At 39.1% G+C, this 16,205-nt stretch overlaps 1 protein-coding gene across 1 annotated transcript; it reads right to left on the reverse strand.

Annotated features, from left to right (window-relative positions):
• Window positions 1-7,539: 7,539 nt before the first annotated feature.
• On the reverse strand, window positions 7,540-16,197 carry LOC117297107 (sine oculis-binding protein homolog). Its single transcript, XM_033780241.1, has 4 exons — window positions 16,012-16,197; window positions 12,454-12,583; window positions 11,096-11,275; window positions 7,540-10,312 (listed from the first exon to the last, which is right to left on the reverse strand). Exons 1-4 carry the CDS (start codon window positions 16,084-16,086, stop codon window positions 8,301-8,303), a joined length of 2,397 nt encoding a protein of 798 aa, XP_033636132.1. The 5' UTR covers window positions 16,087-16,197; the 3' UTR covers window positions 7,540-8,300.
• Window positions 16,198-16,205: the final 8 nt, after the last annotated feature.

Below are 16,205 nucleotides of genomic sequence, written 5' to 3' on the forward strand. Positions count from 1 at the left end.
TAACCACTAATTAATATTGTAATTTATTTATTAGCATATTAACAGCACAATTAGTGCCAAGAAGAGGATATGACACGATGATGAAAAATGTTAATTTTTAGATGTGGAAGGGAAAAACTCCCAATGGGGAAAACACACACATTCAAGTATGAGCTTGAATCCCAATCCACATAGGTCTGAGTTGAGATGCGAACTAGGGTCCAGAGAGAGGTGCAAAGGCAGGAAAAGGAACTGTGGGCCAACCTTGGAGTCATACACAATTAATACAAACACCCAAGTACACCACTTTGACAAAATACAACCAGATTGTTTTATCAACAGTAAGCTTTATTGTGCATTGGCAACATTTACTGCAACAAAATAATAGTATAATAGTAAGTCCATTGTACCTTTGATCACAGCATCAATCATGTATGTGTAGCAAGATCTAGTGCAATAATCAAGTGTTTAACAGCATGTCTGTATAACCCAGCCGTTTGTTTTTGTTTGTAGACTTTTTAGTTATTCCAGTTCAATCCCAAGTTTTAAGAATTGTATCTTTGGACTGGACCTAAGTTTGAAACAGAACCGTGTAAAGTTTAGTTCTCATCCCAAATTTATAATAAGCACAACTTGCTGAGCACAATCAAATGTTGCTTAGTTGAAACAGTTTATCAGTCCACTTTCAAAAAGTTTACATTGTTGCCACTGGTTCCCACATCATTCAATGCTTGGCAAAGGATTTTGTTAATCAGTATTTTCTGCTAAGCAGCTTTATATATGGTGGCATAAATTTAACAAGTTTTTAGAATACTGTCTGAATCTGAATTATTTAGTCGGCAAATCATCTTATAGAATACAAACATCACATACACTTTTTACAGGTAAAGTATACCCTTTGGTTTGGGAACCATTTTGATTGTTGTAATCCTACATAAATAGTATAAAATAAAACTAGATATGAAAATTAACATTTTTGAGATTTTTCAGAAAATCTTGAGCAAAGTCGATGAAGACTTCAGCTTCAGACAATGGAAAAAATATCCCTAATAGGACAAAACAATGTGTGCATTAATTTTGATCACATCACATTCATGACATATTATTATAAAACAATTGAAATGTCAGTTGTGTTCCACAGATGAGATTGGATGAAAGTGGCTTTTGAGTTGGGTCCCTCTTTTCTGGGACAAGAATGTTTGCAAATTTAGGAGGTTTACTAACAAGCTAGACTTTGTGCATCAATAGAAAAACAACAGTACAGGTTTGGTCACAACGTGGACTATTTCTTCCTCCCTTTGGTCATTGCTTCATCTCTCAAGAAAATTTGAAGGCTCAAAGGAAGTTTTAAGAAAATCCATTAATCAGGACAAATCCAAAGCAATAAATAATGACAGGGCCTAATCTCTTAACAATTTTCTGCTAAGCAGAAATGAGCAGGGTAACAGTCACAAATTGTACATGTGGCATTGTAGTTTGGCTGGTAACCTTATTCTGGTAAGCAACATTTGATTGTGCTTAACTATATTTTGTGATTAAGCAGCTCTACAGTGCAAGCAAAAACGGCCACAGACATTTAAATGGTGTTACAATCAAGCTACATTTATCTTGTTGAAGTCCCTATGTAACCTTTGAACCAATCAAGGCTAAAAACTTAAACTTATAATAATTAGCTGGTGGAATGGCGAGCACATGGCATATCTCTGACAAACCGTGTGATCATTTTGAACTGATTTTATACTCGACTAATAACAAGTTTTATGTGATTGTTGCTGGGCAGGTAAAATATGATTGTTCCATAAAACAATTTCAAAAGTAAAAAGGAAAAAAAAAACAAAAAAATGTCACAATGATACAGGCATGACTTGGGCCTTTGAAAAACAAGAAAGGAGAGTGTGTTACTGAGTACAAAGGTTGACATACATACATCTAGTGCAAGCTACCTTTTATAGACGTTTCAGGAAATTAAATATTTAATTTGCTGACTTTTTTGACGGCGAAAACATCAGAAAAATCAGATTTAGGTAAAAAGAATATCATGCCTGAGAATACATGAATGAAATCACACAATATTCATTCAATGTATGTTTGTAGGTGATCGACAATTTGATGGATGCTGTACCATGGCATGAATTTTAAAACATATAATTTAAAGTAGCCACAATTCTGTAAAAAAAAAGTCTTAGAACTTTGGTTTCTTCTAAACAATACTCATAATATTGAATATTCTTTCTTCAAAATATACAGCTATCTGTACAATGAAATCTACAATGTGCCTTTTTTCGTACTTGACATTTAACACATTTAACAAACATTAATAATCTTCTATCAAAAATATGATTTTCAGAAACTACATTGAAAGCGAATACTGATAACGTACAGCAGTTTCATGTTGACAAGTAGGCTACAGAGACACACAATAGCTAAAAATATGGAAAGGTTTGCGGTAACACCATGTAATAACTATCTTTAATGAGTAGGGGTGGTTCTGAAAAGAACCGTGGGTTTAACTCGTCGTTTCGATCAGTATGCTCTGATCTTCTTCCGCTTTCTCCAGAAGACGATCAGAGCATACTGATCGAAGCGTCGAGTTAAACCAACGGATCTTTTCAGAACCACCCCAGAGATAGTTATTACATGGTGTTACCGCAAACCTTTCCATATTGTATTTCCACCATGCAAAGTTTCAAATCCTAATTAGCTACAAATAAATAGTCAAACTGAACAACAAAGAACTCTATCAGATTTCTTGATTACATTTGTAGTAAGGCATGAGCTAAATTAATTTTTTGTATTATGCCTTGATCTTGGGTTTTAAAGGCACTGGAAACCTTTGTAATTGTCAAAGATCAGTATTCTCACTTGGTGTATCTCAATATATGCAGAAAAATAAAATAACAAATCTGTGAAAATTTGGGCTCAAATGGTCATTGAAGTTGCAAGAAAATAATGAAAGAAAAAACAACCTTGTTGCCCACTTGTATAAACTTTCAGATGCCTGAAAAAAACTTCAGGCCTGAAGTCTTTTTGCAGATTCAAATGAAGTCGTTTCTCACAATGTTTTATACCACCAACCATGTCAACAGCTATCTGTTGCTTGTTATCAAGTAAATAAGTTTTTTAGCTAAAAGTGTCCAGTGCCTAAAGCGGTATGGCATATGGCCCAGTATCCTTACTGTGCAAGTCTTGTGCATATATTTAAAGTTCTGGGACTAACTTGGTCTAGAACAAATGAGTTGACTAAATTCTATATCTTCAACTTTTTGTTTACCATAATAAAAAGTTAAATAATATTTTGGAAAAATAAAATGCATTCATGAAGTTTATGAAAGTTAAATACATTTTAAACAATTCAGCACAGTTAACCACATTTAGAAACCTCATTACCAAGATACAAAACGATGCCCCGTGGTCATTATGTCTACTATCTACATAAGACATCATGAATACCGATATACCAAGAATAGGGGCCCGACTACTCTCCCTTCAAGCCTCTATAATGGCAACATTGGCTCTTTTTGAAACCGCTTCGCTTGCCTGTTTGAGGCACTATAATGAAAGCGCACTCTTTCTAAATTACCAACAGACCTCGAAGCCCTAGCCCCTACAGTCTGTGGTTTCAAAGAGGGCTATAAGGTTTATCGCGATTCAGAACCGCAATGCGGTATGGGTAGGCAGATGGGGCATTTGCTACTGCGGTGTATGTTGTCATGCACGACGTGCGCACACATGGCTTATATCTTTGTGTGGTTCAACAGCGCCCTCCCTTGATATTTTGCTATCCTCGAAAGGGGAAACAAAATAAGAATGCTCTCTTCTATCCATGATGATGTAGGTGTGCAATTTGTTTGTTCTCGCCAACATACTATTACTAAAAAATCAGTGATGAAATTTCCAAGTGGTGAATACATACATGGACATAATGATTAAATGTTCTTGACGTTTGTGTGTGACTGCAAACAAAAATCACAATTTTATTATGAACAAAGGGGAAACTGACTGGTTGTGTTTTACTATTATCGGTTACAATTTTCATTAAAAATCGTTGGACTGTACACAAGTTTCAAAACAGTATCATAATATTGCACATCAAATCAAAAGTGTCTCCAGGTTTTTTTTTTGTCAAGACTGTAAAAAAAACAAAAGAGTTCCAAGTAATAAAAACAAATGGTCAAAGTAGACACTTGGCTTGCGCGTGTACTCATAAATATTTATGTTAAAGGGTTGTTAATAAAAAATGAAATTAATTTACGGTATTTATTTATCTTTGGTTTTTGGTCACAGCACAATGAGAAAGTGTAGATACTTTCAGTTGACAGCTCAAGATAAAGCCCAGACATATTGTTAGCCCAGCTTAACCCAGATACACAAGCTGTAATAACACATTCTTACCCCATCTGCACCCAATTAAAGAAAACAATTCTGCTAAGAAAGGGCTGAAGGCCATGATGTATGTGTCTTACTTAATTCTGTAGCCACAAAAACATTAGCCTTTTTGAGGTATGGTGGACAATATAGGAGTACATGCACATGGCTCTGCTTACTAAAGCAAAGAATTGGCGCTTACCAAAGCAGGGAATTCTGCGCTCTCATCAAGCGTATTTCATGGGTTAGCAGGAAATTTTGGCTTGTTCGAGGCAGACTCCACGTTACTAGACAATCTATGCTTACACAGCGACGGCAAGCGAAGAATGGTGATCGTAAGCAAAGAATTAGGCGGTAAGCAGAGCCATGAAATTGGGCCCAGGGGTCGATTTTCACAATGACTTACATGTAGGACTACTCCCAGCTTAGTCCTAGGAGATATTACAAAAAATGAAGGCTAGCCCTAAGTTAAGATAAGACTAGTCTTAACTCTTTGTGAAATCCACCCCTGCTCTTTTGGCTTAGAGCTAACACACAACCAGATGTAAGAAATTGCATCAAACTCCAGTGTGTGGCATGCGGTATTTGGTTATAAATAAACGCACTTGTGAAAAGATGTACATTATGTGTGTATGTATGTGTCATTGCCCGGAAAGCTGGTGGACTTTACTTGGTGCGAGACGAAGTCACATGGGAACTATCCACAAAGTGTGGTGCAATTTTGGTTTCCTTAAAAAAGGTATAACATAAATGCTAACAATTGGTAGAAATAACATTATCTCCAACAATGAGTATTGATTTTGTACAAACAAATAATCTCGCATTATTATACACATATTGACTGGCAATGAGGTAACTAGTATACGTCTATTCCCACGAGGGACTTTGAGTGACCAGAAGAGCGACCTATTTCCCAAGGCCAAAGGCCGAGGGAAATAGGTCCCTCTTCTGGTCACTCCCCAGGTCAAAATTCCAGTTGAACCTAGTTAAACTGGGTTTAACTGGAACTAGTTGATAAACTAGTTAAACACAGTTAATACCAGTTGGTTTAATATGGAAAATGGACAGAAACCTACTGGTTTATAATTTCAACCTAGTTGAACTCAGTTAAACCTAGTCCAAACCAGTTGGTTAATATGGAAAATGGACGAGTTTGGTCACTATCCAGTTGAACCAGTTGACACCAGTTAACTAGGTTCAACTGGAATTTTGATCTGGGTCACAGGCCCGAGGGGGAATAGACGTACACTAGTTACCGAATTATGCCAGTCAATATGTGTTTTATAACACAAATCGAATTTACATGTCAAATATGAAACAGAAAAAGGAGTTTTTGTAGTCGTGTTCACGGTTCAAGTCAAGAGAGGGCGCTGTTACCGCGGGCACTATTTTCAAAGACTAGTGCCCGCTCTGGTACTATTCCCGCAAAACACGCGCGCGCGACCACTAGCTTATAATTATTAGTTCATATTTGTTTCAGCCAACCAGAATACAGAACAAGCAAGAGGTGTGTTATAATTATTAAAAGAGTGACATTGTGCAAACTTTGCCCAAAGAAGAAAGGAAAGCGCAAGTTTTGACACTTGTGTTTGTAAATTTTTACACAATTAAGAAACAAGTCCAGCGAAGTTAACTGATGAATGAATGCCCGGTTAACTCAACTTGAGTTTCACAACATACAAAGGGATGACCTACTAATGCATAAACGATATATGATTATTTCAATATTTAGATTTTGTTTACCTGAAATCTTTAATAAATAGAAATAATTTAAACTTCAACTTAATTTCCCTTCTGTTTTGGGTGTTCCTTGATCACATATTTCAGAATTAGTTTTCTCTTCATTTCAAACAAAACCTTTCAGGTCACTTATAATCATATTTAAATTACTTCATTTAAACACACAGGGGCCAATTCTTGTGCCCTTTAAAGCATATAATCCCATAAGCCCTAGGCACAGAATTCAGCGGTAAGCACAATTATGAAATTTGGCCTTCATAGGTGATGATACATTCGACAGCCAACGAGTACATAATTACATGTAGCTATTACGACTAATAAAATTTTGCTTGATGAACGAGAGTTTTTCGACAATTTACACTTGGGTCCCGATACAAAACTATTAAAGACACTGGACACTATCGGTAATTGTCAAAGACCAGTCTTCTCACTTGCTGTATCTCAACATATGCATAAAATAACAAACCTGTGGAAATTTGAGCTCAATTGGTCATCGAAGTTGCGAGATAATAATAAAAGAAAAACACCCTTGTCACACGGAGTTGTGTGCTTTTCAGATGTTTGATTTCGAGACCTCAAATTCTAAATCTGAGGTCTCGAAATCAAATTCGTGGAAAATTACTTCTTTTGCGAAAACTATTCCACTTCCGTTACGTGCAAGGCCTAGCAATACCCACAGGCTACAGAGGCAATGGCCACTGTCACCCTGGTCTCTGCCTTGGCGCCCCTTCAAAGGTTTCCAAATTGAAAATAGCCTTGCCCTCTCGAAGATGAAATTCATGACCAGCACAGACAATAGATTCATCACTCTGTAGGGTTACGTGCAAGGCAAGGTTACGTTTTAAAACCACATTTTGAATATGGAAGTTGGGAATTTTAGAAAATGAAATTCTGCAATTGAGTGCATTTTTCTGCAAAGGAAATTTTTGTTACGAAGCAACAGCCCCTCCATTTACGCAGGATTGTTCTTTTGTTTACAGATTTTGTAAACCAAATTCCTTTAGTCTTTGACTTGTTATTTGGTGATGTAGTTTTTTGATATATTGTTTTAAAAAAAACAACAACAATTTTTTCTCTACTTAACAATATCGTCAATGAAAACAAAAAAAAGCAACTGAATACTTTTTGTTGTTGATTGACACACAATTTCATTACTTAAAAGACACACACATTCACAGGCTGGTCTTCCCGATCAGTCTCGGTTCACACTTGTTTTAAAATAAAGGTCAAATTCACGAACTCAAAACCAACGCTCAGCGTTTTGGACGGGACCATTCCCCACACCCATTGGGAATGTTCAGCACTTTGCAAATAAATCATTGTTGACTTTGTTAGGTTTCGGCCGTCAATTTCACAAAACTCTTCCTAACTTAGGATTAATCTTAGGACTTAGGACGAGTCCCAACCCTGCACTGTAGCATGCAGACCTTAAGATTAATCCTAAGTTAGGAAGAGTTACTCGTCCTAACTCGAGATAAGACGAGTCCTAACTCTTTGTGAAATCGACAGCAGGCATGCTTGGCCCCATGGCCAGCATGGTAAGTATGGCTGTGTGCATTGCTACACATTAAAACTCATCCAAATCAACACCAATCTGAGAAAGAAAAAACAGATTTGGAGAATTTGGGGCAGTTAGGGTTTAAGATTTCTACCAAAGCTCATTTCCTCCTTTAGAAAATAAAATGTCTACTACTTTACAAGCTGCCACTGAAGATGGGATAAAGTAACAAAATTTAAATGCACTTGGTTCCTTTGAATAAAAGTTAGATTTTCAATATCACTTGTAAGCTTCAACCAGGGGTAGTTTAAAAACAAGGTTGTGAACTTGGCAATAGGCAAGATAGGCAGAACAGGGTAAGAGGTGGGCTTTATAACTAGCATACCAGGGGCAAAATTTCATAGAGCTGCTTAAGCAAAAAATTTGGCGAAGCACGAAAATAGGTTGCATATTTTACACATGTTACTGGCCAAAATTTCATGCCAATATACATGTACGTTGCTTGTGACTGGTATTGAGCTATTGTGTACTTAGCATTTAGTGGAGTCTTGGCCGGTAATCTGATTTTACTAAGCATGGATTATTTTGCTTTAAGCAGAATTTTGTGCTTAATCAGCTCTATTTGGGCCCTGGTCAGAAACCTTGTAGTTTATTCTGGAATTAAACTGTGGTGCTGTAATAAACTTCCTACATTTTGTTACCCAAAGGCTGCGTTTAATCAGATATGATTTAAACACTGCCGTTTGCTCTCCGGTTCCTTTGAGTCTTCGTCCTCAGACTCAATGACCAGAGCATGCGACTCGCCTGTTTGAGGTGAAGGCTGCTCGTCCTCATACCCTTCCTCTTTCCCGGCCTGATTCCTACAGCTTCTCTGAGTGTTGGAGGAGGTGGAGGAACAGTAGCTGGGCGAGGAGTAACCATCGGTCAACTCCGGAAGCTTATCCATGTGATTTGGCTCTGTGTACCGAAGCCTGCTCAGGCTTTGGCAGCGGCGCAGATCATCCTGGAGGCTTGGAGCTCTCCCGACCTCCGTGAGGTTCAGAGCTGACTGTGAGAGGCGTTTCGTTAAGTGGCAGCGCAGGGCTTCACGTACCTTGGCGGAAGACTCGCCGCTGAGATGTGTATGCTCATCGGATCTCAAGCTGCTTTCTCGGTGGGTACTGATGTTGTTGCTGCTTTGACTGTGGCAGTCTGGATCTCTCTCCATCCTGGGGACTCTGTGAACTGATTTGGAAGTGGATTCTTCTGACGGCCTGGCAAGGCTTAGGTCCATGCTGGCACTACGCTGCAGCATCTTGTACTTAAATAAGGGCTGCCAGGCCTTATGTCGTCGGTCGGTATAGCTGGATGGTTCATTTGTCCTGGCGTAGTTCATTGAATCCCCTTGTTGCAAAAGTCCTTGGAAATGTTTACTCCCCGTGGTAGTGCTCAGCAGATTGGGTTCAGCTTGTTTATGCAGTAACGATTCATTAAATAGTGTATGAGGATATCTACTAAAGTCTAGGCTGCTGGACGTAACCCCTGGAGTTTGAGTTGATGAACTGCTTGCTGTATTTTCTTCAAAACCTGGAGAGGTGCACGTGCTTGAGTTTGCCTTATTTGGGCTACGTCTACCAGCAGCCATGGCGGCTCTCATGGCATGAAATTTGTCTACTGGCACTGGGATCGGTATAGGTATGGGAAAAGGTACAGGAATAAAAATGGGTTGAGGTACCATAACTGTTACAGGTGGCAGAAGGTGACTCGAGCTAGCTCTTGGGGGCTGGGAGCTTTCATATGAGTTCAGGTCAGGGAGTTTCTGAGGAAATACTGATGATGAAGTTGTTGAAGCTGAGGGCTTAACATATGAGGGCGAGGTGACTGGAAGGCCAAGTTGTGGTACCTGGGACACTGGGTGCTGCTGGCGCGGAATGGCGTACCCTGGAACTTGTCTCACCACCGGAGGCCAGTGTGTGCCCCTGACCACTACCGGTGGGCGGGCAACAAGTTGTGAATTTCCAACCCCTGGTTGAAACATAGTTTGTAGTCCATACACCTGCCCTGCTGGGGGGTTGGACGGGGACACCCTGCTGGAAAAAGCATTTGGTGAGGTTGCTGTCAGAGTGCCACCTTTCTGGCGTGGACTGGCTGATGTAACCTTTGGAGCTATAGCAACATGTTGCACCCCGATTATAGTTCGGTTAGAATGCTGTTTTGATTTGGTAGTTTGGATAAAAGCCATGGGCAGCTGCTTCTCCGATCCTGCAGCAGCGGGTTGAAGTCCGTTTCCGAGAGAGTGTGATTGTGGACTGCTGTCTACTGCCACACTCAGCAGCATATTCCCTTCACCTCGTTCAGCTCCTCTCTCAATCTCATCTGAGCTGTTCCCTGCCGCCGCACCACCCTGCTCACTACCGCCTGGGTCAGCCCCAGAGCTGGACTCCATGGACGAAGACCCCAACACATGAGTCTCATGACAGAAGGCGTCCATCTTGTACTGGTTCAGACACTTCTCGCTGCAAAACTGGAGCTTTCGCTCCCCGTCTTGAAAATCGATGTACTCTTTTGTGTGGCGGATGTGGCGACACCAGTAGCACATTTTACTCCGTTTGAAGTAGGCCCTGCGACAGGCGGCAAAGCATTTCTCGCTACAGAAAGCTTTGGATTCGGTGGCAGTGTTGAGCGTGTAACGTTTAAAGCCAAAATGTTGACACCATGCGCAAACAATCTCAAATTCCGATGCTGTATTTTCTGCAAAGCACGAAAGAAATATAAAACAAATTATAAAATTTAGTTGTGGAAATATCTCGTATGAAATTACTTATGACAACAACAAAAACATGTTCTTTGTGTAATAAACTCGCAACAGAAAAGACATTACAAAAGTATTAGACTCTCTACAGAAAATGGCATCAAAACAGGAATGTTAATTACATACTTACAGTATACAGAAGTTTCTTAAAGGCACTGGACATTATTGGTTATTTATTCAAAATAATTTGTAGCACAAAAACTTACTTGGTAAGTGATAAACGGCTCTCTATTAAGTAACATACTTTTTGAGAAAGAGGTAATTTCTCACTCAAATATTAAAATACTTCATTCTGTTCAAAGCCTTTTATTAGGCACCTATTAGCAAACAAATGTTTGCAGGCTAACATGGCTAAGGGTTTTTTCCTTCATTATTCTCTTGCAACTTCGATGACCAATTGAGTCAAAATTTTCACAGATTTGTTATTTTATGCATAATGTATGACAATTGTTTGACAATTACCAAAGGTGTCCAGCCGTCGATTTCACAAAGAGTTAGGACTCGTCTTATCTCGAGTAAGGACGAGTAACTCGTCCTAACTAAGGATTAATCTTAAAGTCTGCATGCTACAGCACAGGTTGGGACTCGTCTTAAGTCCTAAGATTAGTCTGAAGTTAGGAAGAGTTTTGTGAAATCGACGGCTGTGCCTTTAATTTGAGTTTGAACTGTGTCCAGACAGTGAATGTTGCTGATGTCTCTGGTACATGTTTCAATATATTTACCTCCATCACTGCATTCCCAGGATGTGCTTACAGCCGTGCCAGAGTTGTTACTATGGTCGTCCAAAGTGGGTGAGTTGGGTCCACTGTACTGGTTGTTACTACACCCAGGGGGAGGCTTAATGTCATTTAAGCCGTCGTCCGCCTCTTGCTTGATACTGATGACATCATCGGGGGTCTCCGCTACAAAATACAGAAGAGAACGATCACGATTAGGGTTTGTTTTAACAAAATTATTACTAATATTCTCAAACAGCATATCCTCTGTCCGATGTGTCATAATAATAATAATAATAATAGCAATAATAATAATAACAACAAAGTTTGATAAAGCACACATATCCACAAAAATTCTCAGGGCACCATTACCAAAGAAACCAAACCCAGTCATTTACTGTTCCCCTGGCGTAGTAAACCTTACGTATGAGCACAGCGAAGTATGAAAAATTTGGGAAAAGGGGAAACAAGATCCCTTGTACATCAAAACATACAAACTTTTGTTTTAAAGGCAGTGGATACTATTGGTAATTACTCAAAATAATTATTAGCATAAAACCTTACTTGGTAACAAGTAATGGGGAGAGGTTGGTAGTATAAAACATTGTGAGAAACAGCTCCCTCTGAAGTGGAGTAGTTTTCAAGAAAGAAGTAAGTTTCCACGAATTTGATTTCGAGACCTCAAGTTTAGAATTTGAGGTCTCAAAATCAAGCATCTGAAAGCACACAACTTTGTGTGACAAGGGTGTTTTTTCTTTCATAGTTATCTCGCAAATCCGACGACCAATCAAGCTCAAATGTTCACAGGTTTGTTATTTAATGCATATGTTGAGATACAGCAAGTGAGAAGACTGGTCTTTGATATTTACCGATAGTGTCCACTGGCTTTAAAGGGAAGGTACATGTCCATGTTTGGTAATTACTCAAAACAAATACTAACTTAAAAACTGACTTGGTAACAAGCATTGGAGAGCTGTTGATAGTATTAAACAATGTGGGAAACAACTCCCTCTGAAGTAACAAAGTTTTTGAGAAAGAGGTAATTTCTCACTCTCTCTGTATTTTGTTTTTATTATATTGTTACCCTCCCCAGGGTTATGGGGTGTGTTCCAGTTTGGAAATACTAAAAGAAATTCCTATCTGAAAGCACACAAATTCGTCCAACAAGTGTGTTTTTTCTTTTATAATTTTCATGCAACTTCAATGACCAAATGAGCCCAAATTTTCACAGGCTCGTTATTTTTTTTCAAGTGAGAACACTGGTCTTTGACAATTACCAAACAGTGCCTTTAAAGACGTTAGCCCTAAGTTAGGACATGAAATTGTATACTTCAACATTTTTTACTGATGCAAAGTTAGATTACATTTTGTTTCTCTCTCCTGGGCTTCATCTTCCTTGAAATGATTTAAGTGCAGCTCTCTTGTCATCCCTTCATCCACTTTCTCATATCCGTAGATAGCAAGCAGCTCATTCATTGTGTCTTCTGCATAGTCCTGTGCAGTGAGGAAAATGGATAGAGTCTTAAATTATAAATAAGGGAATCAATGTGTGGTAAAGAGGTTTTCAGCTAGTGGTTTAATCCCAACGAGGCCTGGTTCTTGATAATTTTACCGAGACGAAGTCTAGGTAAATTATCAAGAACCAGGCCTCGCCGGGCTTAAACCACTAGTTGAAAACCGATTCAAAAATTATAATTGTTCAATCATTGAACAGTTATAACTTCTTTCAACCAACGCCCCTCCAGCTCTGAAAAAGGCCCTCCGCCGCCCTCAGGTAAACAACTCATTGTAAGGGAATGATGTGCGCGTCGCGCGTGATGTGGCACAACTGTCCCAGCCTTGGCTCTCGACCAATAGCAGACCTTCCTTTTTGAGGAGCGCGAACGCGCTCGCGCTCCTACCGCGCTCCTGGGGCTGTCTTCAGGTCCGCGATCGACAGCGCTCCTCCTCGGTCATTACGGTGTATTTTATTTATAACACAAAAGCAGATTTCACGCCAGTCGTTGTTACTTTGCGTGCATCAATAAATAAAAGAAACATTGAACGCTAGAGGTCGCTTTGGAACGATGCACTAGCGTGATATTAAATGCCCTCTTTTGGTAAAATCTACGCAAACCAGCAATAAACGCATTGAGACAAGACTCGACGTGTCACGTGGGCATTTTAGCGCATTTCCACCAGGCGGCGCAAATGCGAGGGCGAAGCGCATACCGTCGGCGTACGTAGCTCAATCAACATCTGTTGTGCAATCTCGAGATTGAGCAGCACAATTAACAGATTGCTAGCTTTACGAACTCGCAGCCGGGTACATTACTACACGTACGTACACACACACGCTACTGTATACGTCATCCGTGCAATATTAGAACTAGTACTACTAGATCAACCGTGGATCAAGGACGTATTTTCTCATAAGAAAATGTGTATTTTCTAAAGCTTTATATCAAATGTAAAAACATTTTAGAAAAAAGGAAACATTAAACATAAAACCTTAAAATCGCGCAGTATTTTGTCACACGGGAGTGGGATCGGGTTGTTTTATTTGATTTTGATCCGACCTGACCATTTTTAGTAATCATAAACTGAGTATGCTAGTCAAACAAATTGAGCTCCTGGACAATCTAAGAAGAGTGATTTTTTAGGAGCTCAAATTGAGCTCCTGAGTATTCTCAGGAGAGCGATTAAAAGAGCTCCTTCTATTTCTATAAACGAAGGTCTGCAATAGGAATGAAGAAACTGTCTTATAAGCACAGGTGCAAGCTCACGTGTCACGCCCATGTTTCAACACTTTTTACTGGTCATAATCAAAGGTTTATACACACCCATGTGACGCGCTCTCCACCAATAGGAATAGCAAAACTGTTTGAGGTATTTATGAATATAATATAATAACAGTGACTTCTTATTAAAGCATGCATATCCGTCACTCAGTGGTGACGTTCAAGGCACTTTAACATTTTCCTGCAAGGTACATGTATGTTGGGAATACGTTTGAATTACGAGACCTACTCCTTTTATGCTGCCAATCAAACCAGGAACACCGGGGCGAACCCCTTCTCTTTTCGATAAGTGCACTGGGTTCTTTTACCTACGTTACACAACATACGGGACCAACAGCTTTACGTCCCATCCGAAGGACGAAGCATCACAGTTAAGTGCCTTGCTTAGGGACACAGGTGCCACGACTGGGACTCAAACCCCCATTCTGCTGATCAGAAATGCTAGATTTTGAATCCAGAGCTCTTTACCGCTAGGCCAGGACACGCCGCAATCAAACAAACCCATTGATTAATCAATACACAGAGTGATTGTCCCTATCCATTTTTTTTCCTAAAATAAACAAAAACCGTGTTGCACATTTCCATATTTATGTTTTCCACAATTGCACACAGTTAATGACAACTGGGGGAGAAATCTCTGCAAAAAATGTTGGGCTTCTATTTGAAAAATAATTTTACCTCCTGGTGCTATGTTATGTAGGCGTAGGGCCAGGCCTAAGTCAACAGTAACAGTCTTAGACTATGAACATGTAGGGCGCAAAGGGAGTCCTGCGTATTGGCATTAGGATTAGCAAAAGCATGACTACCAATTCATTTGATTTGATTTGATTTTTAATCTATTCACTGAAATTAAAATACACCTGTACAGCAAGAACATAATGCAATGCAAAAAAATTCTTCAATCGTTAGATATAAAATTAAAAAAAAAATAATATTAATAAAGAGTAAATCAATCCATCCAACATTATTGAACAAAATCATACTGGACCCAAACTAAAACTTTTCTTAATATTTGGGGCAACTTGCTAGGAATGCAACATTGGCTGGGCTGGGGCGACATTGTCAGGGAGCATATTGCAGGGGCGACTTTGTTGGGGGCGAACTGGCTAGTTAGGGGACGAGATGACCAGCCCCCAACTTTTGTAGAATTTTGGGGGGGGGGGGGGCATTCCCCAGCAGTGTGTAGTCTCTACTATTGCTTATGACAAACAGAACGTCAGAGCTTTAGACCTACACACTATACATGTAGTCATCGAACAGATAACTTTCCAGATGGCACCACTACACTACTGTTTCACTCATTTTTTTTTTAACAAAAAAAGGATATCTCAATCTTATTGCGATAAATTAGATATTATTTAATTTCATTTCATATCGAATGAAAAAGTAGTGGCGACATACCATACATAAACTTTTCCCATCGAACTATCAATCCCTATATAATATAGGCCCTATATATGCTGTGAAATGAAACATGTCATTTTTTTTTTTTTCCAATAATTATTAATATAAGAGTTAGGCTATACTATACAAAACGGTGAACAAAACATGATGATCAACCAAACGCGTTTGCCGTGTTTACGAATATGATACATCATTGATTGTTAGACCCCAGTAACTGGGGCGCTGTACTCCTTTTTTAGAAATTTTGACATTATCGTGTAGGCCTACCTAGCTACTCCTTTTCTCAAAATTTTGACATTATCGTATGACCATGGTATGACCGATAATGTCAAAATTTCGAAAAAAGGAGAACAGTCTGAGTCTACAGCGACCCCCAATAGCATAAGGGTCTACATTACTCCTCTAGAACTATTTCGGTTTCGTCCACTATCGTCTCCCATTACGGGAGACGATAGCGGATGAAACCGAAATAGTTCTAGGACTCAGGAGTAGCTAGATGGATTACTTTCCGTATGGCGCCACCACTTTTTCACTCATTTTTACAAAAAGGGATATCTCATTGAGGTAAATTAGATACTGTATTATTTCATATCGAATGAAAAAGTGGTGGGGCCATACGGAAACTTTTCCGAGTAGATCTACATCATCTCAATGAATCATTGACATAAATAATATTTTGTCAATACCATGATTAATGAATCCCCATACATTTTTATTATGTGTCACTCACTCAGTTACCTTCATGTCTTCCTGAGGTTCTGTTTTCACCAGAATCTTTTCCCCGGAATCTTCAGAAATGTTTTGTGGTTCCATGATTCTTTAATATATCAACACAATCCGTTACAAAAATGGTCTGTGCAGGTAAAAAATACTAAACACAAAAATGAACGTCAGACTCCCGACTTTTCCTTTTCGTCTGCCATTTTCTTTTT

Source organism: Asterias rubens, chromosome 11 (assembly GCF_902459465.1).
Source record: "Asterias rubens chromosome 11, eAstRub1.3, whole genome shotgun sequence".
Lineage (NCBI taxonomy): Eukaryota > Metazoa > Echinodermata > Asteroidea > Forcipulatida > Asteriidae > Asterias > Asterias rubens.

Excerpts from the sequence above, each read along its gene's own strand:
- LOC117297107 (XM_033780241.1), bottom strand. The coding sequence starts at position 16,086 with ATGGAACCACAAAACATTTCTGAAGATTCCGGGGAAAAGATTCTGGTG. Across the intron at positions 12,584-16,011 it reads AACCTCAGGAAGACATGAAG|GACTATGCAGAAGACACAAT; the intron begins GTAACTGAGTGA and ends CTCACTGCACAG. Across the intron at positions 10,313-11,095 it reads CTGGGAATGCAGTGATGGAG|AAAATACAGCATCGGAATTT; the intron begins GTAAATATATTG and ends CGTGCTTTGCAG.